Source organism: Stegodyphus dumicola, chromosome 10 (genome assembly GCF_044657685.1).
Source record: "Stegodyphus dumicola isolate Sdum_Otavi_A_Nest chromosome 10, ASM4465768v1".
Taxonomy (NCBI): domain Eukaryota; kingdom Metazoa; phylum Arthropoda; class Arachnida; order Araneae; family Eresidae; genus Stegodyphus; species Stegodyphus dumicola.
Window position 1 is genome coordinate 44,500,694 of NC_140777.1, and position 25,666 is coordinate 44,526,359.

The 25,666-nt window shown below is 31.3% G+C and overlaps 2 protein-coding genes across 2 annotated transcripts in view; one reads left to right on the plus strand and one right to left on the minus strand.

Annotated features, from left to right (window-relative positions):
* Elp3 (elongator complex protein 3) overlaps window positions 1-21,617 on the minus strand; it is an 84,414-nt gene extending 62,797 nt beyond the window's left edge. Inside the window, exons 1-3 of the mRNA XM_085824906.1 lie at window positions 21,467-21,617; window positions 21,267-21,369; window positions 4,511-4,601 (exon numbers count right to left, since the gene is read on the minus strand). Coding sequence (XP_085681032.1) covers window positions 4,511-4,601; window positions 21,267-21,369; window positions 21,467-21,488 — 216 coding nt within the window. The 5' untranslated portion in view covers window positions 21,489-21,617. The remainder of the gene's footprint in view (window positions 1-4,510; window positions 4,602-21,266; window positions 21,370-21,466) is intronic.
* Window positions 21,618-21,799: 182 nt separating this feature from the next.
* On the plus strand, window positions 21,800-24,660 carry bc10 (BLCAP apoptosis inducing factor bc10). The gene has a single exon (XM_085824908.1). The coding sequence runs from the start codon at window positions 22,025-22,027 to the stop codon at window positions 22,271-22,273; it is 249 nt and encodes an 82-aa protein (XP_085681034.1). The 5' UTR covers window positions 21,800-22,024; the 3' UTR covers window positions 22,274-24,660.
* Window positions 24,661-25,666: the final 1,006 nt, after the last annotated feature.

The window sequence follows — 25,666 nt, forward strand, 5'->3', positions numbered from 1 at the left end:
ATAAGACTGAATGCATTATGTGCAATAATGAGATGTGTTTCGTAGCTAAGTGGTGTGCAGTGCCAAGTTTATCAATTCCCTGGTGTTTCAAAGTGAAAACAGATCGCTGTGACCATAGAGAGAAGGAAAATGCAAAAAACATTATGGAAGGCTTTCATGAAAAATGTGTTTTATTTATTTTTTTAATATACCATATAAAATTTATATTTTTAAATGATAAAGAAGCTTTTTTCTCTTTTTTTTTTAATATGTTGTTAATGTTTGCTAACTTATCATTTTTTTTTTTTTTTTAAGTGAGAGAAACTGCCTATTTGCACATAATGGGAAAAATAAATTTCAGGGTGCACCTTGGCAAAAATTGGCAATTTTTTTGATGCCATTCTTGCTAACGTGCAACGCCCTCTTACGTAAAATAGCATCCAAAGTATAATGTAATAAAGCATAATTAAAACAAAAAATATATAATCTCAATAAACTGCATTTTAAATCAAACAAGGAAATAACAAGAATGGAAATACATGTTATGTAATCTCTGCAATATAAAAAGGAAATACTGACTTACCTTATTTTAAAATTTCTGTTTCTTCGGTGAGACACACAAAATTCCTTAACAGCATCCAAAAACTATTTAAAATATCTAAACTAGAATCTGTATACTGCTATCAACATACAAATTCACAAAAGGAAAAAGGAAAAACATACTCCATACTGCCGGACTGTCGATGGCATTTCTTGTGAAAATCTACTTTATTACACCCCACATACCTTTCATAGTGTTGATATGAGCTCTGGTTTCCAAATCCTTAGCTCTCATTGTGTGTAATTTACCGAGGTGAACAAAGTCATTTAAATCTTCATTTACAAACCAGTCAATCAATGTTTTCTTTCCCATTTTTCTAAAGCACACAGCCACTTATGGTTTAATTGTACCACCAGCAGGCATTTCACGATATAAAGCAGAAAATAAGCAACGTACTTCCTAACCAATATCTGATGCATAATGCATAAATAAGCCCTGGGAAATATTTTCCCAACAGTTAAAAATCACTACAATCATACATTACAACCAATCACATCACAATAGGATTTCTATAACATTCAATGTAAAATACTCAGGTTACCGTAAATGAAACAACTTGGCAATAATCCATGGGGTACCCTAAAATATAAACTATCCCACATAATCAGTAAAATTGCCCATTTGCACCAAAATGGTTGTGCTTATATGTACATGCCAGATTAAGTACATTTGAAAGTGAAAAAATGTGCTTTTTCTTTTCAGGGATCTTGATGCAAATTCATTTTTAATCACAAAAATCTTTATCTTTTCGAATCCAAATATTTCTATAATTTCAAAGACATTTAGCACAGGTAATACGAGAGTATTTGCCTTCTGTAGCAACCTTGGTAACAGAGTTGATTTGCTAATTCAGAAGTCAAACAACAAAAATCAGCGTTATATTTACAAAATTTTCACAGGACTAGTTTCGATGGTTTTACCAAACCACCATCCTCAGCTGCAAAACCGCAAATGAACAAGATAGGAAATAATGATTAGATAAGATAAGAAAGCCTGGACAAGAATAAGCAAGTGGTGCCATCTGTTGGTGAAACCAGAACTAAAACATAATTTCTTTAAAGGCCGAAGGCAAATTTGGATTGGAATTAGGATCGTTAACTAGAACAGAAAGATTTTTATGAATGTGAAATGCCTCTAGAAAATCCAGTTCTCCAATGGAAGATGTCTTTCGAATAATTTTGGCAGCAGAAAAATTGAAAGTGTGGTTTTCGGACCAACAATGTTGAGCAACAGAAGACTTTGGTGCCATCTGTTGGTGAAACCAGAACTAAAACACAATTTCTTTAAAGGCCGAAGGCAAATTTGGATTGGAATTAGGATCGTTAACTAGAACAGAAAGATTTTTATGAATGTGAAATGCCTCTAGAAAATCCAGTTCTCCAATGGAAGATGTTTTTTGAATAATTTTGGCAGCAGAAAAATTGAAAGTGTGGTTTTCGGACCAACAATGTTGAGCAACAGAAGACTTCTGTGTTTCCTTTTTTCTAACACATGCCTCATGTTCCTTGACGCGAAATTTTAAGGCTCTATTAGTTTGGCCAATGTAAATTAAACCACACTGGCAAGGAATCCTATAAATACCCCAGGAATTCATATCCGGAATGGGGTCCTTGAGTATGGAACTCGGAATTTTATTGATGGGAGAATAAACAACCCGAAAGTTAAATTTCTGCAAAATATGTGCAACTTTATAGCTAATTGATGGAAAGAAGGGAATGACAACAGAATTTTTATAATCTCCTAAAACAAGAGTGTGCCTTTTAGTGTGTTGAGATGAGAATTTTTTAACTGCTTGATTAATAATGTTGGGTGAAAAGCCCCTGTCAATAGCTATTGCTTTTAAATAATTTAGTTCTTCATCAAGGGCTAGTTTGGAGGAGCAAACTTGAAGAGCACGGAAAACATAGGAATAAAATGAAGCTAACTTTTGTTTAGTTGGATGACATGATTTAAAGTGTGGTGGAAGGCAAACCGATGAAGGTTTACGGTAAACCGTAGTACTGAAGTTGGATGTGTTACGTGTGACCAGAATGTCGAGAAACGGAAGAGAATTGCAAGTCTCAAGTTCAAAAGTGAACTGAATAGCAGGATCAATAGAATTCATTGTTGAAAGAACTTTATTTAAATCATCTTTATTACCTTCAAACAGAGTAAAAGTATCGTCTACGTAGCGGAACCATGCCGGGAAGTTTAAAGTTTCAAACAATTTTGATTCATAATAATGCATGTAGATATCAGCCAGGATGGGACTGAGGGGGGTTCCCATGGCTAATCCCTCAGTTTGCTTGTAATATTTATTTTGGAAAACAAAATGTGTTTGTTTCAAACAGAGTTGAGTGAGAGAAATTAGCTCATCAATTTCGATGCAAGAGAAATGAAATTCGCAAAGTCTGGTTTCTAGACATCTTAATGCACCCTCCACTGGGACATTGGTGAATAATGATTTTACATCAAAAGAAACCATGAGTAAATTACTAGGAGAAATGTTTTTAACTTCTTTTACAAACTCTATTGAATTTTTTATGGTGTAAATGTTATTGTCTAATAGAGTTGAAAATCTAGAAACTAAATATTTAGCTAATGGATATGAGGCAGTACTTAAATTTGATACAATAGGGCGGAAAGGAATACCACTTTTATGAATTTTGGGAAGAGCATATAATCTGGCAGAGTTGATTTGGTTAATTTCTGAATTGGTGAGATACAAACAGTTATAGATCTGCACATATCAGAAACAAGTGCTTATTCACTGTAAAATATTTATTATACTCACTATTTTTAATCTTCCATGAATACAGAAAGAAGTTATAGTTATTTTCTGAGCAACTGCTGAACCGTGGTTACTATAAAGAGTCTGCGAAAAAATGAATTTTCCAGTATGCTCATATATGTTATTTTTCTCTAATAAATTGCCAATAAAATTGTATTAAATGAATTAATAAATAGAATTTTCTGGTATGTTTAGTAATTAATAGATATTTCCAGCATATACATTGCTATTTTAAATAAATTCCTTACATAATTGTATTAAATACTATAATTAATATATATACATTAACATGCCATCCTTTCCGTTCAGCTGGCAACGAGCGATCAAGCGGTGCAATGCTGCCGACTTAAATGACTCATAAATTATACAAAAAGGAAGGAGACGCACATAAAGTTCGAAGGTATTGTTCGAAATGTTATGATGACTATTAAAAACTATTTGGACACAAGATAGCCAAAAATGTTACCAAAAAAGTTGTTACGTATTGTAATATGTGTAAAACTAAGCCATATTTGTTTTTAGAATGTTTCAATAAATTTCATTAAAACTACATTTGATCATTTCATTGAGACTATATTTATTCTTTTATCTTTAATACTGTGGGTCCCACGGACCGACATCAGCCAAATGAAAATTCCAGTGCCTAGGGACCAGTGGCCACACAGAAAGTTCACTCACTGCCCGTTCCCAGAGACCGCCACCAGGCTCAACGTGTTAAATAAGGTGTGTTGATTTATGTTGTTATTTTAAATAAATTATTGAGAAAATGGTATTAAATACTATAATAAGTACAAATTTATATTAAATAACTTATGTCGTAGAGATGTTGAATGAACTGCCGATTTATTATTTACCATAGTCTATTTCGCTTTCATGGATGTTTATAACATCTGGAAACAAATCGCAATTTCTTAAGCCTGAATTCTGCCAGTACCATTTTCTCTCGCCAAGACCACTGCAGAAGACAAATACTGATATGATAATATCACAAAATACATTTACTACAATTTGCTTTGAAGAATAACAATTTTAAAATCAAAATAAAATACTGCCTTTTTAAGCAATAAATTGTATAATATGAAATAAGTGGTCATATAATACTTAAATGAAATAAAACATTATTCCACATTAAGGAAAAATAGAACATGTTTTTAGCATACCTTTTTATATTCATTGGGAACGGCAGCTATTATATCCACTAAGCGTGGCTGAGACTCCAGACCATATTTTGATGAAATTTTACATTTAACACTACAAGAAAAACAATTAATAAAGCATTTTTAAGCTTCTCAAAAGCAAATTTAAAAAACATGTAAACTAATTTATTGAAATAATTTAATGAGATGCAAATTATGTATTAAATAGACACAAATTCATTAAATCAAGATGCTTCAAAATAACTTAACTCTTTCAACATCTTAGTTTTAAATAACTGTTAATAAAAAATAAACCATAAAAAAAGTCACATCATTTCTACTTCCCCAAAAAAATCTGAAAGGTTTCAGATTTTAAATGAAGTCCAAAGGGGTGTTTTTTTAACATTTTGTGTGTTACCTTTCTATATTAAATATCATGTTTGCACTTAAACCATAGAATTCAGTTCAATAGCAACGTCTCAAAATAATTTTAAAATGAGCATATCTTTAGAAGTTCCGATACACAGTTCGGCGCGCTGGAGATAAAAAGGGTTTTTTTCCTCATAGAGTGTTGCCATTGCTCGCTTTCAAATGGTTGAGTTTGTTACTCAAAAATTCATTAAAGTTTTACAAAATATGAAATCAATAATAAAACAAATTCCAAATTTTAAATTTGGTCTTCCACATGCACATATACACAGAAGTATTACGTCATTCGAAATTCGATGGCTCTATGTACCGATGTTTTATCACAATGCGAGAACTATACATACATTTATGCAGATTTTTCATTATTTAATTTCTTCAAATATAACGCAGGACTCTAACATTTGGTGGCAATAGTTTGAAAAGTGAAACAAACATTTATAGTGATTCAACGCAAAATCGCAAGAAAACAATAGTCCTCAGGGACAAAGCCCCTTTGGACTAACAATAATATAAATTTTAAAATTACAACAAATCAAATGGTATTTTGGTATTATGCAACCACTTAAATGCAATTTCAAATCAGAGAAAGTTATTTATTTCATACCACATGTTACTAGGGACATAGTGTTGTAAAATGCCCAGCAGTGGTAAGATAGCTTCCCCACAATGCAGTTTTCGTAGATTTGATGTTCTTGAAGGCAGGTCAAAAGCCATATATATACCCTGCCTGTATGTGTAGTAGAGTAGTATCAAGAATATGCTGAGTTCAGTAGTAGTTTTGTGAGTTCAGAGATTAGCTCGAGAGCACGACCGAGTCCAGAACTGCACTTTAGTGCTTTGTTGTGAAGCTGTCTTCACCGTTATTGCCTGATAGCTGTGTTGCTGATTGTTTCAGCATGTTTGTCGCAGTTTCTTGACAACTGTAATGTGTCTTTGGAATTGTCCTGCGTAAAATTGATGAATAAATTGTGTTTTGATTCTTCATCAAGTGTTGTCATCAATCATTCCAAATCCACAAACTAATAGAACACAACAATTATTTAATTTTAGTATATTTATCCCCAACAATTTATACAACTACTTACAAATAGTATCTCCCGCATGTAATTATTTTAGTCTAACACAGTCTTACCAGCCATTTCTAACTTTTCCAAACAAAACTTAACACTTCTTAATTCTTTATTCCAGAAATATATAAATCTGACTACTGTAGTAAATGCGTTTTTAAACCAATTACCGCTTTGAATATCAACGTGTTCATTATACTTTTTTACTGCATTTCCAAAAAAAAAAAAAAATTGTTAACCTGAACATTCCCACCTTTGTGGCTAAATATTATATTCCTGCCAAAATTTCAGAGAATTTTCTTCGTTTGCAGGCAAATCCCACATGTGCATATTCAAAATTCAGCTGAAAAAAGACAAAAAATATCGCAATTTGCCTTTACAGCTTTCAACATGTAACAACATGTACGAAAATGGCGACATTGCTTGTTCAAACTTACAGTTATCAGTATGGTTACATGAAGAATTGTTATCTGCATGGTTGCCACAATTTGGCAAGTTCTACCAAGGTGGTTGCAATAATACACATAAATTTTCACTAGCATAAAATAAAGAATATTCAATATGAATTTTCTGATAATAGATTAAATTCCCTTCTTTGATTACCAATCAAATTATTAGATAATTTGCTTAGAGTATATTTAGATTAGATAAGGGTGCCCCTTTGGATTATCGTTAAGTTGTTGTTTCATTTATCACCAAATTGTTTCATTTATGGTAATCTGAGCAGTTGACTGTTATGGAAACCCTATTATGATGTAATTGGCTGTGTAATAGACATGAATTTGACTGATGGGAAAAGGTTTGTAAGGGCTTCTTTGTGTGTTGGATGTTGGTTAGGAAGTACGTTGCTTATTTTATGGTTTATCCACTAAAATGGCTGAATGTGGTAAGATTAATTTGAAGTTTCTGTATGATTTGGAAGAAAAGGGGAAAAAAAGCATTAATTCACTGTTGTGGAAATGAAGGTTTACTTAGTAGCCATTATAAGTGTCCTGTTTGTATGAAGGAAATGAGTATGGTCGAATGTTGGAAGATACCAGCACTTCGGAGGATATTTTTGACACTTATTTTTATGAATTTATGTGGTGACACCAGTATACAGATTCTAGTTCAGATAATTTTAGGAAGTTTTTGGATGCTGTTAAGAAATTTTGTTTGGCTGAAGACATGGAAATTTCTAAATAAGGTAAGTGGATATTTCCTTTGTGTACTGCTTAGATGCTATAAGGAATTGCTTTTTTTATGTTATTTTATTGTTTGATTTAAAATGTAGTTTATTGAGATTACATATTTTTTTGTTTGGTGGTATTGTAGAATTGGATACTTCTTTGACTTTTTAAGTGAAAATAGATCAATGTGTACATGGACAAAGTCAAGGGTCACAATGCTAAGTTTGTGCAATTCTCTGATGTTTTTTGAAGTGAAAATAGGTCGATGTGTACATGGATACTGAGTTTGTGCAATTCTTTGACTTGTTACTTCGGCTTTGTGTAGTGGTGATTTTTGGTGCAAAAATTGCCACCACACAAAGCCAAAATAACAAGTCAAAGAATTGCACAAACTTGGTGTCCATATACTGCCAAAAATCGCCAAGGGGCACCTGTAAATGTATTTTTATCAATAATATCTGCAAAAATGGCAATATCAGACTAGTTCAAAAAACAGTAAACTCTTGCTCAGCATGGATTTGCAAAATGCAGTTTCATATACATGAGTTATTTAACTGTTTTTATTTAATTTGTTCAACATTAGATTTTTCATTCATACATAGTTCAATGTTCATTCACAACGCTGAATGTTTAGTGGATCAGCTCTGGCCAGAAGTTATCAGCAACTGTAAAGAACTTTCATCGATTGAAAATAAAGCCAAAGAAATCATACAAATCACAAAAGCATTCAAAGAATTAATTAAGAAATTACAGTCGAGAAATGACAAATGAAGAACTGGATAATCTTATAATACCAGCCCAAAAAGTAGAAAGCAGTGATAATGAAGAAGAAACTGAATAATGAATAAGTGATAAAGAAAGCATTTCTGCTTTCTTCAGTGATAAAGAAAGCAAAAAGCAGAAGAAATGAAAAATAAAAGAAAGCAGTGATAATGAAGAAGAAAAAGTGCCTTTAATTTACAAGAAGTTAAGCAAATTGTTAAAAGAAGCAAAGGAAATATCTGTTCTTGCAACGGAGGTTGACCCAACTAAACAAAGAAGAGGATACTTGGAACTATACGCTCCTTACTTCAAAACTTCTAAAATGTTACATCAGTCATTGACCCAATCAAAAAATCCCCAGCTTTTTTTTAACAAAAATTGCATCATGTACTTATTAAGCAGTAACAAAAATCCTTTCAATTAGCATTTGTTTTGTACTTTCTTTTTAATTATAAAAACATTTAGGTTTGTTTAAATTATACATATTCTCTGAATTATAACTAATGCATGTTTTTTCATAGAAAGTTAACTTTTGTGGAATCCTGTTTTGCCATATGTTCAATATATCAATGCCGTGTGAGGTAATGAGGAAAGTGGCGGGAGATAGCTTTCAAAATAGCATCAAAAGGCATTTCCTGTTTTTTCCGCCAAATAAATTCAGCTAAATAGATATCCAAATGATGGCGGCTTGTCCCATGTTGTTGCATGTTCTTCCATTTTGTAGAACCCCACATCCTTTCTACATGTTGAGTATGAGTCTGCGTAGATGGGTCAACAAAACTGTATCAATGATTCACCTTAAAATATTAAAAACTGGCAGCAATGAACTCCTCTGTTTGATATCCAGGCCACGAATCTGATGTTATTGTTGAGCCTTCAGCAATATTATTTTGGATTTTGCGCATTAATGTTGTTGTCTTCCAGTCTGGAACTCTGACTAGAAATGTTTCTTTTGTCTCACGGCAAATTCCACCAAAGACCCACTGTTGTGGCAAGATACGACCTTGATTATTCTTTTCACACATAAAAAGGCTTTCGTCAATTATTCCAGGCCCACCAATTTTAATATTTCGATTATCCTCCAAATTCTTCACACACACTTCACGCATATAATTATTCCAATCAATAACAGTCTTATCGGATAAATCCAACTGATGCTTGCACCATTAAATGGACAACTGTTCGTATGCCCAAAAGTAAATACAGTCAAAAGTCGTTAATCCGGACTCGTCGGGACTTCGGCGATTCCGGATTATCGATTTTTCCGGATTATAGATCATCAGTTTAAATCTCGTAAGATGGCATGCAGAAATTCTAAAATTAAAAATATGAAACCTTAATTTATGAAATAAAGAACAATTATAATCTAAAGGGTATCAAAATTTACAAAAAAAAAAAGCTTAATATTTATTTGTTTACTTTATTAAACATTTCTTTCAATGTAAGTTGTTTTAAGTTGCTTCGTTTTATGTGATAATACTTTCTCTTTCATTCTATAAACAGACATAATTTCTTGTTCAGTTACAAAGTTCCGCTGTTCAAGTCCCGTTAATTGTTGTGCCGAGAATACCGACTAACTTGTCAATCGAAATTGTTTCGTTTTCACTAACCTCTCTGTCACATTCTTCATGTCTTTATCCATTTTTTGCAGCAATTCCACTTTTTGTTTGATGGACATCGAAACATACTTTCGTTTTGTACGACCCTTTGGGAGCTCCAGAATCAGAAATTCTATTTGACATAATCAAAAGTTCAAGTTTACTTGAATGATGGTAATGACTAAAATTGCTCTTACAGTCTGCAAAAAATAATAAGCCGGATCCAATTCGAAGATTAAGGAACAATGCAATCATCAACATTAACTGAAATAGATAATTAGATAATTTTAGATTATACCGTCCGTTATACATAAAACGCGCACGCGAAAACGTATTCTGCGCTTGCGCACACGCATATGCGCAGTGGTAAATGGTCTTACGCGCACGCGTAAACGCCTATGCGCCTGTGTCAACATGGCGCATGCGCAGAAAGTTTTTAGCTTTGATGTCCGGATTATAGATCATTCCGGATTATGGGTGTCCGAATTAACGACTTTTGACTGTATATCTTAAAGCTTTCAAAAATTCAATATGACTGTTTTCAAACAACGTACCAGTTCGGACACCAAACTTTTGTTGACAATTTTTGACATTGCATCTCCAATAAAATCCTGAATTATAAAGCTTCATATCATGGTCATTTTTACAAATGCGTTCTTTGGTTAAAATTTCAGCTTCTCTGAAAAATTCTATCACTTCTTCATTTGAAGGAAGTTGGAAAATGTTGATATCCATTGGGAAAAAAATAATCACAAAAAGTTTCATGTGTTTAACCTAAACATAATAATCCACAGAAATTTAGCAAAAAAAGGTGTGATAATAACAAGTGTGGGATAATACTCTTTATTTTAGCACCTTCTATAACCTATGTTAGGGTTAACCAGTATAACCCACAAGGGTCGCCAGTTTTGGCGAGATATCTAGGTAGTCGTCATAGTACATAAGTACCAGATAAATTTTTGTAAATGTGAAAAAAATCCAATTCATCAAGTGAAGAAAATTTATAGATAATTTTAACAGAACCAAAGTCAAAATTGAAGTTATGTGCCCAGATAAAAATAGCTAGTGAAACTGTATTCAATTTGCCTTTCCAAATATAAAATTCTCATTCTTTGACATGAAATTTGAAATGATTGAAAAAGAAATAAAATCCATCTAGAATCTTTTAAGATTTGAAAAATGAATTTTACTGAGAGACAAGAAAATAACTAAAAACTTGTACTTGTGAATAAAACGAGTTATTCTGTAACTGTTAGAAGGTTGAAATGGTATCATGACAAGGTTCTTAGGATTATTTCTAAGCTACAGAATATCTTATATGATAGCAAAAGGAGACTTTTTGAAAGGCTTGAGCCATAACTATGGGAGAAAAACCTCTAAAAATTATAACAAATTTCATACTCAAAATTGACAGAATTTTATTCAGCTATATCCTACTTAAAGCAGCTTTCATGTATAATTTAAAAATTTTTTGCTAGAGTGTTTTTCTTCTAATTTGACTATTGGAACAACTTTATTTTTCAAAATGCATAAAAAGAAGTATCATAAAAATTAAGTGAAATGTTAAACTTCTAAATGTTAACCTGCATTAAGTGAAATGTTAACCTTCTAAAACCGGGCCGAAATTCTCATAATACAGCCTTCAGACTGGCACGATCCAAAACACTTTTGCCCCCTCTCTGACATTTTCCTAATGAGAAAAGTCGTTAGTCGTCTCTATGGATGCAGTAAAATTTACATATTTGTCAGACGCTGTTCCATAGTAGATGGGTTGCTAGATTTGCGATTTTTTTCAATGATTATTTTGCTTTCATTTAAATGAAGTTCTAAAGTGCACTAAAGTTCAAATAGTGCACTGGATATGCATCCAATACACTATTTAGAACAAAATGTATGCAATGTTTATATTTCATTTACTATTTCTGATCAATCTCAGAAATAATTTGTGAATTTTATAACTTTATTTTCTCACTTCATTTATATTCGCATATTTTCATATTAGAAATTAGAAAACGAAAACAAAATTTTACAATGAACTAGCTTTGTAAGCCTGCAGGCTGGAACGCGATTTTTAATAACATATTTTCATTAAAAAAATAATGGTAATGACTAATTTAATGAAATAATAATAATAATATTTATTACCATTAGATGATTAGAATGAGATTCAATACAATTAGATTTTGAGATGAACTTACAGCAATAATAAAGCTTTACATAACAATAACAGAGATTTCAATCTGTTTTTTTTCGATAATTTTGTTATTATAATATAAAAAAGAAAATTCGAGATACATTATTTGCATTTCATCATTTAACTTTAACAAATATTACATTGGACTATCAGGCAAAGGAGGTATATCTTTAATGAGAATTTTTCTTTGTAAAATTGGCTTTTGTTTATGTTAGCAGAGAAAAAAAAAAAAAAAAAAAAAATCTGTGACCTATACATGCAATCATCAAAAGTATTTTTCAGAACAGTTTTAAATGTTCATGAAGGATTAATTATACGTAAAAGAATAAGGACATACTGGGTGTTGACACTTGCAATGTAGTAAATCTGTTTTTCATATTTCTTCCAGTAATGAAAACGATTACCCTGGAATATTTTCAAAGCAAAATTAAGAAAACCGTTTACGCCAAATTTTGCATAAAGTATCTTCTTGTGTATTTTTTTATTTAAAGTGTGAAATTTTCTCTTTGAAAATATAAAAAATCATGAACGGAGCAAAATTAATTCATGAGAAATAACTTTGAAATGTAATAATTCCATCGTAATTTGAAATAGTGGAGAAAAGTGCAATACAGTTTATTTATTCACAAATAATCCCTTCATATGCATAATTTATGTACTGTTGATTGAGAAATATAGGTTAGTAAATTAAACCGGTTATTCAATACTTTTTCTTTATCAGTTTTTTTTACGGGCCCTTCAGTAGAGTGGTAAAGGTGGCTGAACACTTGTAGCTCGCTTGGGTTTGAATCCAGGCTAAAGGGTCTACAGGTTGGAATGTGATTTTTAATAACACATTTTCATTAACAAAATAATGGTAATGACTAATTTAATGAAATAATAATGTTAAATTCATTAATAATATTTATTACTATTAGATGATTAGAATGAGATTCGATACAATTAGATTTTGGGATGAACTTAACAGCAATAATAAAGCTTTACATAACAATAACAGAGCTTTAAATCTGCTTTTTTCGATAATTTTGTTATTATAATAATATAAAAAAGAAAATCAGAGATACATTGGTTGCGTTTCATCATTTAACTTTAACAAATATTACATTGGACTATCAGGCAAAGGAGGTATATCTTTAATGAGAATTTTTCTTTGTAAAATTGGCTTTTCTTTATGTTAGCAGAGAAAAAAAAAAAAAAAAAAAAATCTGTAACCTATACATGCAATCATCAAAAGTATTTTTCAGAACAGTTTTAAATGTTCATGAAGGATTAATTATACGTCAATTTCTTTTCATAGGTAGAAATTTCGTCTAAAACCATCGTTATATCCAAAGGTTGCAGTCTATTTCATTTTCAACGAATATTCTATTTGCACATAATATATTTTCTAATTTATTTTAGAAAGAGTAATCTTTCACGTTTTCAAAAGAATAAGGACATACTGGGTGTTGACACTTGCAATGTAGTAAATCTGTTTTTCATATTTCTTCCAGTAATGAAAACAAAAAAAAAATCTGTGACCTATACACGCAATCATCAAAAGTATTTTTCAGTTCAGTTTTAAATGCTTATGAAGAATTATATGTCAATATGCTCTCATATGCAGAAACATCGTCTAAAACCATTGTTATATCCAAAGGTTGAAGTCTATATCATTTTCAACGATTATTCTATTTGCACATAATATATTTTTGGTACTATTCCGTTTTGAGGACCATAAAAAAATTGCAGCGAAAATGTATGTGCAAAAGTGCCAAATCTAGCAAACGTGCCCATTTAACAGTAGGCCAAATCTAGCGTACTTGCTGATTTCAAATTGCGTTAAATTTAGGTAGTTCTATATTTCTTAAGATGCCATTGAAATACTAGTTTAATTTTTAAATCCTTTTTTGATATCCTATGGATTTAACTTTGAAATGCAATAATTCCCTCGTAATAAGAAATAATGGAATACAGCTTATTTATTCACAAATAATCCCCTCATATGCCTAATTTATGTAATGTCGATTGAGAAATATAGGTTAGTAAATTAAACCAGTTATTTCAATACTTTTTCTTCAGCAATTTTTTTACAAGCCCTTCAGTAGAGCGGTAAAGGTGGCTGAACACTTGTAGCTCGCTCAAGTTTAAATCCTGGCTAAAGGGTTGGATTCATGGGTTTTGTGTAATGTAAATACAAGCCAGCTTCCCTTAGAAAGTCCTCTGCGAAAGCATCCCTCCCTTTACACAGGTAAATGTTGTGTGCTTTGATGTAATTCAATAAGCAAACAAAATTAATCCAATCAAACCTGGAGAATGGGTTGATTGCATGTGGAGTTTTCCATCAGGAATGTAAATGCAAACAATTTTCTCTTAAAAAGGTTTACATGAAAGCAGATAGCATTCGTGTGCTTTTCCGTAATTCAATCCTAATTCTCATACATTTAATAGTAAGTTGACATACACCTTAGTACAAACTAACATTCCTTTTTTAAAGATAAATTTTTTATTAACTTGTCTGAACTCCCTTTACCTCTTGAAGAGTATAAGAATTTCAGCAAATAAAACTGGCCGAAATTTTATGCAAAGTAACTGATGTTTTGATTCAATTTAGGAAAAGTTACGTGAGCTTTAATGATATTTAAATACTTTTTGGCATCCTTTAAAATGGTTTTATTTAATTTACAATGAATGAAAATCATTCAAAGCAATCAGTGAAATCAATCTTTGAATGAATGAAAATCACAAAAGCTATTATGCATGCAGTTGTCTCTTATTTATCTCCTGATAAATCAGACAAAATTGCCTGCATAATAGAAGCACTTTGAAAGAGTTAACAGTTCTTAAGGGTTTTATGCACTCCAAAAGAAAAAGGGTCAAAATAACATCTTATTATTCATAAGTATAAAAAGGAAGTAAACAATAAAAGCGGTTTTACCTATTTTCTAGAAGAACATTAAATGTAAAATATTAATCTAATCTTATTTGCTATGATTAAAAAGTATTAAATCTGGTAAGCTTAAATAGCGTGCAAAATCGCTGATGTTTTCAATCATAGCAAAAGTTAGCACTAAAATTATGAAACTGTGCTCTAACGTTTGAGAAAGAGATGCCTTCTATTTAATTTTCAAGTATATTGGCACAAGACGAAACCTGTGGTTTTTGCCAAAATGTAGCCAAACTTATAAGAAGAGGGAAACAATGCGTAGCCAGCGGCTATTCTGAGCAGTGACATTGGACCACCCAGAGATCTGTAGATATATCTGTTTGAGTAGTTTGACCACCCAGAGATCAGTAGCTATATCTATTTGAGAATCGCCTATCTACCTCAAATAGGGAGGGGATGGCTGGTACGACAGTTGTACAACAGCCGGCATTAAAGAAAGTCATTTTCTCAGTACAACTGCTGTACCGCCGCCTTTAGAAAGTTAAAGAAAGTCCATAAGAGCAACAGTTCATATGTGATATATCATATATGCTATACCCTCTTTACTCAAAAATTCCTTCTTACATTTCAGGGCTAATGTTTACTGTACGGGACCCTGGTTTGATTTTTAGTTGCTGTGTTTGTTTGCACGTGCATGGTATGGTCTTGGATTTTAAACTTGCTATTATTCTGTTATGGGTACTATCATTTGAGTATGTGAATTGGGTAAGAAGATGAATGTTGATTAAGCAGATGAGCCGATACGATGAAAAATTTAATTGAATTGCTTACCTGGAGGATGGAGGAGATGGTGGTGAGAAGCCTAATGTATATACGTGAAAAAAGGTATGTTAAAAAATTGACGTTTCATTTATTTATTCGTCTCTGTGCATTAATTTTTGTTAAAAGATTTGTTGTTTAATGTTTTTATGTTAGGAAATATGTATTTTTGGTTATTTATTCCTCTCTGTGTATTTTTGGTTATTTGTTCATCTGCGAATATTTTCTAGTTACCATGATAGTTTTAACTTTGTTTTAGCTTCCTAATTTTGCGAAGAATAGATTGATGTGAAATGGACAAAGTTAAGGCAGTACACAATGCCTAGTTTGTACAATTCTCCAACGTTTTTAAGTGAAAATAGTTTGATGTGTACATGGACAAAGTTAAAGCAGTGTGCAATGCCTAGTTTGTGAAATTCTCTGATTTTTTTTAAAGTGAAAATAGGTCGATGTGTACATAATCACCAAGTTTGTGCAAGTCTTTGACTTCTTATTTTAGTTTTGTGTAGTGGCCATCTTGAAATTCTGCCAATCCTTCCTGGTGCCGATCTTGCCATAAAAAAAAAAAAAAAAAAAAAAAAAGATTCGCCAAATGGTACTGTAGAGTAAATTACAGTTGGCACCCAGTTTAGGATAAATTTTATGAAATACATATGGACATGAATATTTATTTTATCTAGCAATATATGTCACTAGTGTGGGGAAGGGGAAAATCTACGTTTTTCTTTTTTCAGAATTTCCTTAAAATAACAGTACTGTCAACTATGGTTCAAGGTCACTGTTGACCCCACCAGTACCAAAATAGTTTGTAGCACTGAATGCTGGTAGTTTATCCTGGGTCTGACCCCAGGCTATGGCTGATTCTGGCTGCATGATTGTTTTTTATTATCCCCTTTTCTCCATGCATAAAGTAAAGTCCTCCACAGAGGTTTCTAGGCAGATAGCTCTTGTGAGCTTTACCATACTTCAACTATAACCATAACAATTGACATTATACATTTACATTGTTACTCAAGGCTGGAGTCACCATATAAAGAAACTAATCCTTTTGAGATGGTAGTGGTAGAGAAAGAGAAAGAGACAATTAAACAACACCTCAGGTATTCATCTCGCAGAATTCCGTCTAGGACAGAAACTTAGCAGTTAGGAAGGCCTGGTGATACTTAATATACTCACTTGGATGCACAGGTGCCAGCCTTGCTTCAACTTATACTTGTTAAATAATGACATTGTGGCAACCTTTTTGTTTGGGGGGCAGATAACTTGAATTAATGGGATTGTGGAATATTTCTCTCTTGGTCACATGTTCTCTGTTTCCAAATGCTGTTCGTTATTTTTTAAATGGCTAATTTTCGAATGAGTTGGAGACACAAATGAAAATGATGAACAGTAAAATGCTGAGTTTAGCAATAATGGGTGGAGTATAATGCTCTGATTTCATAAGTGAAAATAAATTACTGTATGAACAGGTAGAACACATCACAAAAGAACTTTCCAAAAAAGGGAGCTTTTTATTTTTTTAATGTACCATATAATACAAATTTGATAATTCAAATTTACATTTTAAATTTTAAAGTGTATTTTCTTTTTATAAGCTGATAATAACTGCCAACTTACAATTAAATAAAAGTCACTAAAACTGCCAACTTATGCCACTAAGTAATTTTTACTTAGCCTCTATTCTTTAAAATACCACCTTTTTATGAGCAAAAAGAATTTAATGAATTTTTTTATAGGGATACAAGGGCTGAAAAATGAAAGCAGTAAGATTTTGACTGATATTATAAATAATAAGATACTTTCCAATTATCTGCAGTCACACTTAAAAGCCACAAAAAGATACTGATAAGGCAATGCATCATGCAGCCAAAAAGTAATTATGTGGCAATCCAATTATGTGCACAGCACCCTAAAAGGCGGCTCATCACTACTTTGGACATTTTCACTACTGTGTCTGCAAATTATGCTCCCATATGAGAATTTCAGTGTTTTAGCATAGGGTGGATTGAATAGCACAGTTTTCATTGCCTTTGGTAAAATCTCCGATTTAATGCTGCTCACTTAAAAATATCAGGCACACTTTTTTTTTTTTTTTTTTCTCATTTTAGGATTTTTCAGCAAAGCCTGTGCATAACATTAAGTTTGCATAATTCTCTGATTTTAAAGAACAAAAAGAATCTAAAATGTTATATGCCTAATGTGATAAAAGAAGTATGTAAAAAAATAAGTGGCATTGGAAGCATTACTGAGTTAGACATATGCATACCAAAACGTTTCTCTCCAAAGTTGCTGATTAGCTTGTGATTTTTTCGGTGGGTAACAGTAGATAATCAGAAAATGCCAATAATAACAAAATCTTTTAATCAGTCATTATTACTGATGCCAAGCTCGGCGGCAGGAAGGCACAATTTCAAGATGGCCACTACACAAAACCAAAATAAGAAGTCAAAGAATTGCACAAACTTTGTGTCCATGTACACATCGATCTGTTTTCACTTAGAAAACATCCTAGAATTGCACAAACTAGGCATTGTGCACTGCCTTAAATTTGTCCATATACACATCAAGCTATTTTCATTTAAAAAAATCAGGAAGCTAAAACAAACTTAAAACTATCATGGTAACCAGAAGTGAGGTTTCATCGCCAAAATTTTTTTAAAAATTGTTGCTAATCGAAGAGACACCCAATTCTACGCTAGAGCCGAACTCGAACTCAGACATGAGGGTTGATCTTTGGATTATGGTAACTTGGCGATTTTTTGGCGACCAACTCTGTTACAGCAACCCTCTATTTTTTTTTCACCGACATTTTCTCTTCACGAAGTAAAGACATGTTTCTTTTCTTTTTATTTACTGAACACTTTTTCCAACAATCTACTAGCCGAATTACACTTATGCTAAAAATTTTATGTAACAAAACTGCTTAATCATTACAAATATTAACTGCAAAATTGGGAAAAAGTGCACAATCGCAAACTCCTTGCGTGTTTTTCAGAATAGCACATACACATAAACCATGTACACGTCGACTTATTTTTACTTAAAAAAACATCCCAGAATTGCACAAAAACAGCATTGCACACACTCTTCACTATATCCATGTACACTGCTTTTTTCTCATAAATTAGAAAAATTTCACGAAAATTTTCTGAATCTTTAAATCCGGTAAAAAGAACGGTTGATCTTTACAATATGGTAACTGGTAGTTTGGCGACATTTTGGAGGCGATAAAGGTTACTACCTGGGACTTTGGTAATAATGTGAGCAGTACTCAGTTCCGATTACGCATTATTTTGCGTGAGGGAAATGAGAGATTATGGGATATGTCATGTGATATTAATGGACGAATTACGGTTCTTTAATCGGAAAAGGGGGGAAATCGGGAAAAAATGTGGAAATTTTGTATTTAGCTTTATTCTGTGTTGTGTGAAACAGTGTTGTGTAATTTTTGGATCCCATGGCCCTAACTAAAGTGATTCGAAATGGGTATTTAGGCATTGTGATAAAGAGAAGTTTGCTTTTTATTTAGCGAAGGAAGTATGGAAGAAAAATTCGCAGAAAAAATCTTTCAATAATTTTATTGAATGAATTAGAAAAGTGTATCCGCCACGTAATCAAGAAGAAGATTAGGTAAGTTAGTATTTTTAATTATTTGAGGATATTATTTTTATGCATTGTTCTAAATGTAAGGTGGAAAGGAATTTGGTATTATTGGGAAAATTGTTATTAGCAATGATTTAGTTTAAAGTAATTCGGATTGTAAGGTAATTTTTATTAATTTAATGTATGTGCTCATTTATATTTTAAGTAGTGTTTTTGAATTTAATTATATTTTAATGAAATGATAGTTATTTTGTGAATTTTATGTTTGTAGGAATTTGGTATACGTTTAAGTTGAAATAAACGTGCATGGAAATAATTTAAATATTTGATACTAAGTATTTGTAATGCTTGCGGTATGAATTCGTTGGTGACGTGTATAATGTAATAGATGATTTAGAGGTAAAAGTTTTTGGATATTTTATTTATTTTATATGTGGAAATGTTCATTACTTTTTCGCGATCAGGTAATTTCATATATGTTCTTTTTACCGGGTTTAAAGATTCAGAAAATTGTCATGTATTTTCGTGAAATTTTTCTAATTTATGAGAAAAAAGCAGTGTACATGGATATAGTGAAGAGTGTGCGCAATGCCATTTTTGTGCAATTCTGGGATGTTTTTTTAAGTAAAAATAAGTCGGCGTGTACATGGTTTATGTGTATGTGTTATTTTGAAAAACGCGTAAGGTGTATGGTATTGTGCACTTTTTCCCAATTTTGCAGTGAATATTTGTCATGATTAAGCAGTTTTGTTTGATAAAATTTCTAGCATAAGTGTAATTCGGCTAGTAGATTGTTGGAAGAAGTGTTCAGTAGATAAGAAGGAAAGAAACATGTCTTTACTTCGTGAAGACAAAATGGCGGCGGGGAAAAAGGTAGAGGGTTGCTGTAGGAGAGTTGGTTGCCAAATTTTCGCGAAAAAATCGCCAAGTTACCATAATGTAAAGATCATCCAAAAGAACATATATGAAATTACCTGATCATGAAAAAGTATATACCCTTTCCAAAGATGAACATTTCCACGTATAAAATAAATAAAATATCCAAAAACATTTACCTCTAAATTATCTATTATATTATAAACGTCACCAACAAATTCATACCGCAAACATTACAAATGGTTACAAATACTTAGTGTCAAATATTTAAATTATTTCCATGCACGTTTACTTCCACTCAAACGTATACCAAATTCCTACAAAATTATAATTTACAAAATAACTATCATTTAATTAAAATATAATTAAATTCAAAAACACTACTTAAAATACAAATAAGCACATACATCAAATTAATAAAAATTAGCTTACAATCCTAATTACTTTAAACTAAATCATTGCTAATAACAATTTTCCAATAATACCATATTACTTTATTTACTCCTTACATTTAGAACAATGCATAAAAATAACATCCTCAAATAATTAAAAATACTAACTTACCTAATCTTCTTCAGAATCTTGATTACGTGGCGCATACACTTTTCTTATTTCCTCCACTAAAAAAGCAATCGTATGTGCGCCTGTTTCAGGATCTTTAAAATCATACTTATAGTTCACAGCAAGATGTTGAAAACCTTCATCCTCCAAACAGACTTAATAAAACTTAATAAGCAATCTTTATTTCTACCTCGCACAACCTTAAAAAAAAAACACTTATTACTACCCCTTTCAATCCCACTAAATACCCATTTCGAATTCATTTTAGATAGGGCCATGGGATCCAAAAATTAACCAACACTGTTTCACACAACACAGAATAAAGCTAAATACAAAATTTCCAGATTTCCCCCCTTTTCCGATTAAAGAACTGTAATTCGTCCATTAATGTCACATGACATATCTCATGATCTCTCATTTCCCTCACACAAAATAATGCGTAATCGGAAATGAGTACTTCTCACATTATTACCAAAGTCCTAGGTAGTAACCTTTATCGCCTCCAAAATGTCGCCAAACTACCAGTTACCATATTCCAAAGATCAGCCGACATGAGCTGACGAAAATCAGTTTGTGGGGGGAAAAGTGACCTCACCAGAAAAACTGCACTTTTAAAAGATTTCACTAAAAAAGTGCACTGGTAACTAACTCTGCTTTTTTTTAATATATATATATTTAGCATAGATCAATAATTTTAGTTTGAAGACGAAGATATTATATTCTATACCCTAAAAAGAAAAAACAGACGAATTTTTGAAAATAACTCATAAGCTAAGAAACGAATCGAAGAAGTAATATATTTTCGTTATATTGATATAATAAACATAAAAACATACCTATTCAAGTTAACTTTGGTATTTGATTTGTGAGCTTCGATGAGTATTTTTACAATTTCAGCAACTGTCATTACCATCAATTCGTCTTTGGAAGCATCACAATCTACAGCAAATTAAAAGAGAAAAATTTCATACCATTGAAAATCAAGATTAATAATAACAAACAAAACTAATAACAGGAAAAAAATTAATGTACACACCTTCTAATTTCTTTCTTCCCATATTTTATGCGTATATTTACGAATAAAATTTCAACACACACACATGAAACGTGTTTTTGTTTTCGTGTGCACTCTAAATTTTCGTCTTTTAGCAGAGGGAATGGAGAATCACGATGTTACAAATCGAGCGGGTATGCCAAGATTATGGTTCTTCCAATAACAACGGTACCAATTAATGGAAAAAATTGCAAAATATCAAATTGTTTTCTATATATAAATAAATTTCATCTTTAAATCAACATTTGTTTTGAATTTTCTTAAACTATAATCTTCTTCAATGCAAATTTTCAGAGCAGTTGCCTTTGTTTTTATTGTACTAAACTGTAACTGTGCGAAATTGGACTGACACCATAGAAAAGCCTTTTCTGTTAATTATATGTGAGATTTAATTGTTATCAAAATATATATATTCTGATTGAAAGCTTATGTTCATTTTGGAAAGCTTTCGGATTGATTTCTTTCTTCTGGAGCTCTGAAATTTTATCACTGCTATATTGAATAACATTTAAGCTTTTGCGAAGTTTCTGATACCTTAAAATGTATTGCTTGCAGTGGCTAATTCCAGTTCTGTTAATACCTAAGCCAGTGAATCCAGCCCTCCTGCAGAATCATATGATGTTTATGGTATTATATTTGACTGGTTTCTTTCTGGAACGGAAGCCCTGTACTATCTGCAGTATAGTCTTCCTTGTTGCCTTATTTCTTGTTTGCTACAGTGGAATGGGAAGCTGCATGTTTTCGACATTTTCAAATTGTAATTCTGTGACTTGTGATATATCAACGTAATCCAGGATAGCTCTAATAAAAATGCGACTCATTCTTTTTTCGTGGTATGCCAAATTGCCATAAATGGAATGGCTTCCTCTTTTAAAGTATATCGTGGGAAATTATAAGCCAAACAGAAGTAAAGCATGGACCATTAAAATGTTTTATGAAAATATGGATGTTAACTTGTGATAAATGTTTTAGAAAATACTTCAGAATGTGAATGTCAAAAGTAGGTGAAATTGCTGTGGTTAAAAGGAAACATTTCGCTTTGATATATATTAACGATATTATGTATCTTAGCTGGTATCTAATATTATTTGATACGCGGATTAAAAAAATAAATAAATAAATAAGCTTATTTTGAAGGCAGACTTTAAAAATTGTTCAGTATACATTTTATTGAATAAATATAGGGCTTTTTGTTCATTTTAATTACATTATTTTACTAAAAATTGGAGATTAAAATACTTATCTATCTGTATATATATTAATGTCTGTTTGATTTCAGTAATATATTGTTTAGGGGTTTGAAAGCATTAATGCTTTGTTTGGTTATGTAGCTGTAACAAATTAAAATACTTGGTGAAACTAAATATATGATAACATCTTGTAGCTAATAATATCCAGTAATTAAAATGTTACTAGGCATAAAACTTGGATGTTGTTGCATTAGTTATTTTTCCCCTTTTACACATATATCAATATTTTGAATTTGGTTAAAATTTATGTTCATAAGAGCAGATGCTCTGTCTCTGATTGTAAAACTATCATATTGTATAATTTGTGGATCAATTTTCTGAAGTGAGCTTAATTTATGTAAAGTGTATGGCAAATTTAAAAAGAAAATTCACCTATACAGATTTACTGTTGTAAATATATAAAAATTAACAATGAAAGCATATCGTAAAATACATTTCATTTTTTAATTTTTAGAATAATCTTGATAATTGAAATACTGCTTTCGTGTCATGCAACAGAGAAGGAGTTTTGTGTAATCCATAAATGAAACTTTTATTAAAATATTAGTTTGTTGACCAGAAAATTTTTTTGTATATATATAATGTCAGATTATGGTAAGTTATGTGTAATTGTGTAGGAAACGACTAAGTGTATAACTTTGAGTACATATGTAAATATCAGCTGTCACTATAGTTAAATTTTAAGTTAGTTATTTTGGTACTTTCTTATTGAAATGGCCATTGCATTAGCCGTTGATGAAATTTGTCCATTACAGCTTGTTTGCCACTTATGGTGACTGCTTTCGTTGGTTACTTTAATAAAGAAGTATTATATCTGTCATTTAATAGATAAAATGAGCATATGAGGATGCTTTTTAATCTGTCAGCTATTTGTAATGTAAATATAAAAAGTTTATCATTGATGATGCAATTGAATTTTCTCCAGAGACAGTAAGATATATTTTGCATGCATTCAGTTTATTGTGATCAAATTAAGTTTCTAGCTATCATACTGATTTTTATAAAGGTGTATTAGTTCCATTACTATTTAGAGTGCAGTATAATAGTTTCCTAAGTTGTATATGGATAAGCATAAGTTTTTCAAGAAAGATTTTTAATTTAGAAATTTTGCGGTAAATTCCCAATTTTATGGCCTTTATTTATTTCAAACATTGTTTTTTTTTTTTTTTTTTTTTGTGTGTGTGTGTGTGTGTGTGTGTGTGTTCTTTTTATTTCAATACTTTCTATGATTTTTTATCTTATAAAATTGAAGATGGCAATAACAAATTAAAATACCTGGTAATAAATATTTATAAGAGGCTTTTTTCAATTTTTCTGTGTTGAAGTATATACATAAATATGGATGTAATTTGTTTTGTTTTCCTGAAGAATTAATGGATGTAATATAATTACAATTTATCTACTAGCTGACTTTTCATATTGGCATTAATGAACTTTATAGCATAATCAAATTTTTTGTGTACTTCACTTTTAATCTTGTAATAAGAATTCTGATTTATTTAAAAAATTTTTATGGTGTCTTCTTTTCATAATTTTATATTGCCCTTTACTAATATGTTGTATTTCATTACAAATAATACATCAGTGGCTGTAATTTCATTAATAGTTTGCTAATTTCACAGATCCTTAAATGTAAGAGATGAAAAGACTAATTTTTATAATGGGAATATAATTTAATGAATCTACGAAAAGAAAACCTTATGAATGTCATAACCTTGCTTTAGCTTTGGAAGTGTGGTGCCTGATGTGATGTAGAAGTTAAGCTTAAAGGAAAATTTTGGCACCTGATGTTAATTTGAATTACTTTTTGCATCATCGTGCTGTACCTGAACTTAAAAATGTAGTTGATATTTAATAAAATAGCATGTCCTGTTATTTGAATATTTCTTAAATCGTAAATAAATAAAAATCTTATTTTTAAGCGTCTCCAGAAATTACATTAACTGATTTTGCAAAACTGTATTGATAATATATGGTAGAAATTATAAGAAAAAATCTAAAATAAATATGTTATTAAAAACACATGAGCACAGAATTTTATTACTATTCAAATGGGGTAGAGTAGAATTTAAGGTACCCCTTGTATTATGGCGAAGCTGTTGTTTGATTTATCGCCAAGTTGTTGTTTCATTTATGGTAGCCTGACTAGTTGAATGTTATGGAAACTTTACTGTGACGTAATCGGGTGCATGATTCTGGGAAATTTTCAATCATGGAATGTTTTGTAAGCATTTTTGTGGTGCGTGTTAAAACCGTTTGGATGGGTTTGTAGGAAGAAAGGTTCAGATGGTCACTATGTGAAGCGTTCGATCAGAAAGAGTACCTGGTTTGAAAAAAGTCATTTGAGTATGATTGATATTTTGATTTTTACGTGGCTGTGGTGTACGAAGCGAGCTCGAAAATCATGGTAAGTGAATATTTGCTTTTGGTAGTGCTTAAATGTATAACATGTTTTTCCTTTTTATGTTATTTTATTGTTTGGTTTAAAATGTATTTTATTGAGATTATGTATGTTTTGTTTGCCTATATTGTAGGCTTTGATGCTCCTTTGACTTTTTAAGTGAAAATATATCGATGTGTACATGGACAAAGTAAAGGGAGTGCGCAATGCAAGTTTGTGCAATTATGGGATTTTTTTTAAGTGAAAATAGGTCGAGGTGTACGTGGATAAAGTTAAAAGTGTGTGCAATGCCATTTTTTTGCAATTTGGGGATTTTTTTTTAAGTGAAAATAAGTCGATGTGCACATGGATACCGAGTTTGTGCAATTGTTTGAACTTGTTATTTTGGCTTTGTGCCAAAAATCACCTTTTCGCAAGCCAAAATAACGAGTCAAAGAATTGCACAAAATCGGTATCCATGTACCGCCAAAAATCGCCAAAGGGTACCCTAAACTATACTTTTACCTTCAAATGTATTACTTCTAAATTATT

Coding starts and splice junctions, on each gene's coding strand:
- bc10 (XM_085824908.1), top strand. CDS start 22,025: ATGTATTGCTTGCAGTGGCTAATTCCAGTTCTGTTAATACCTAAGCCA.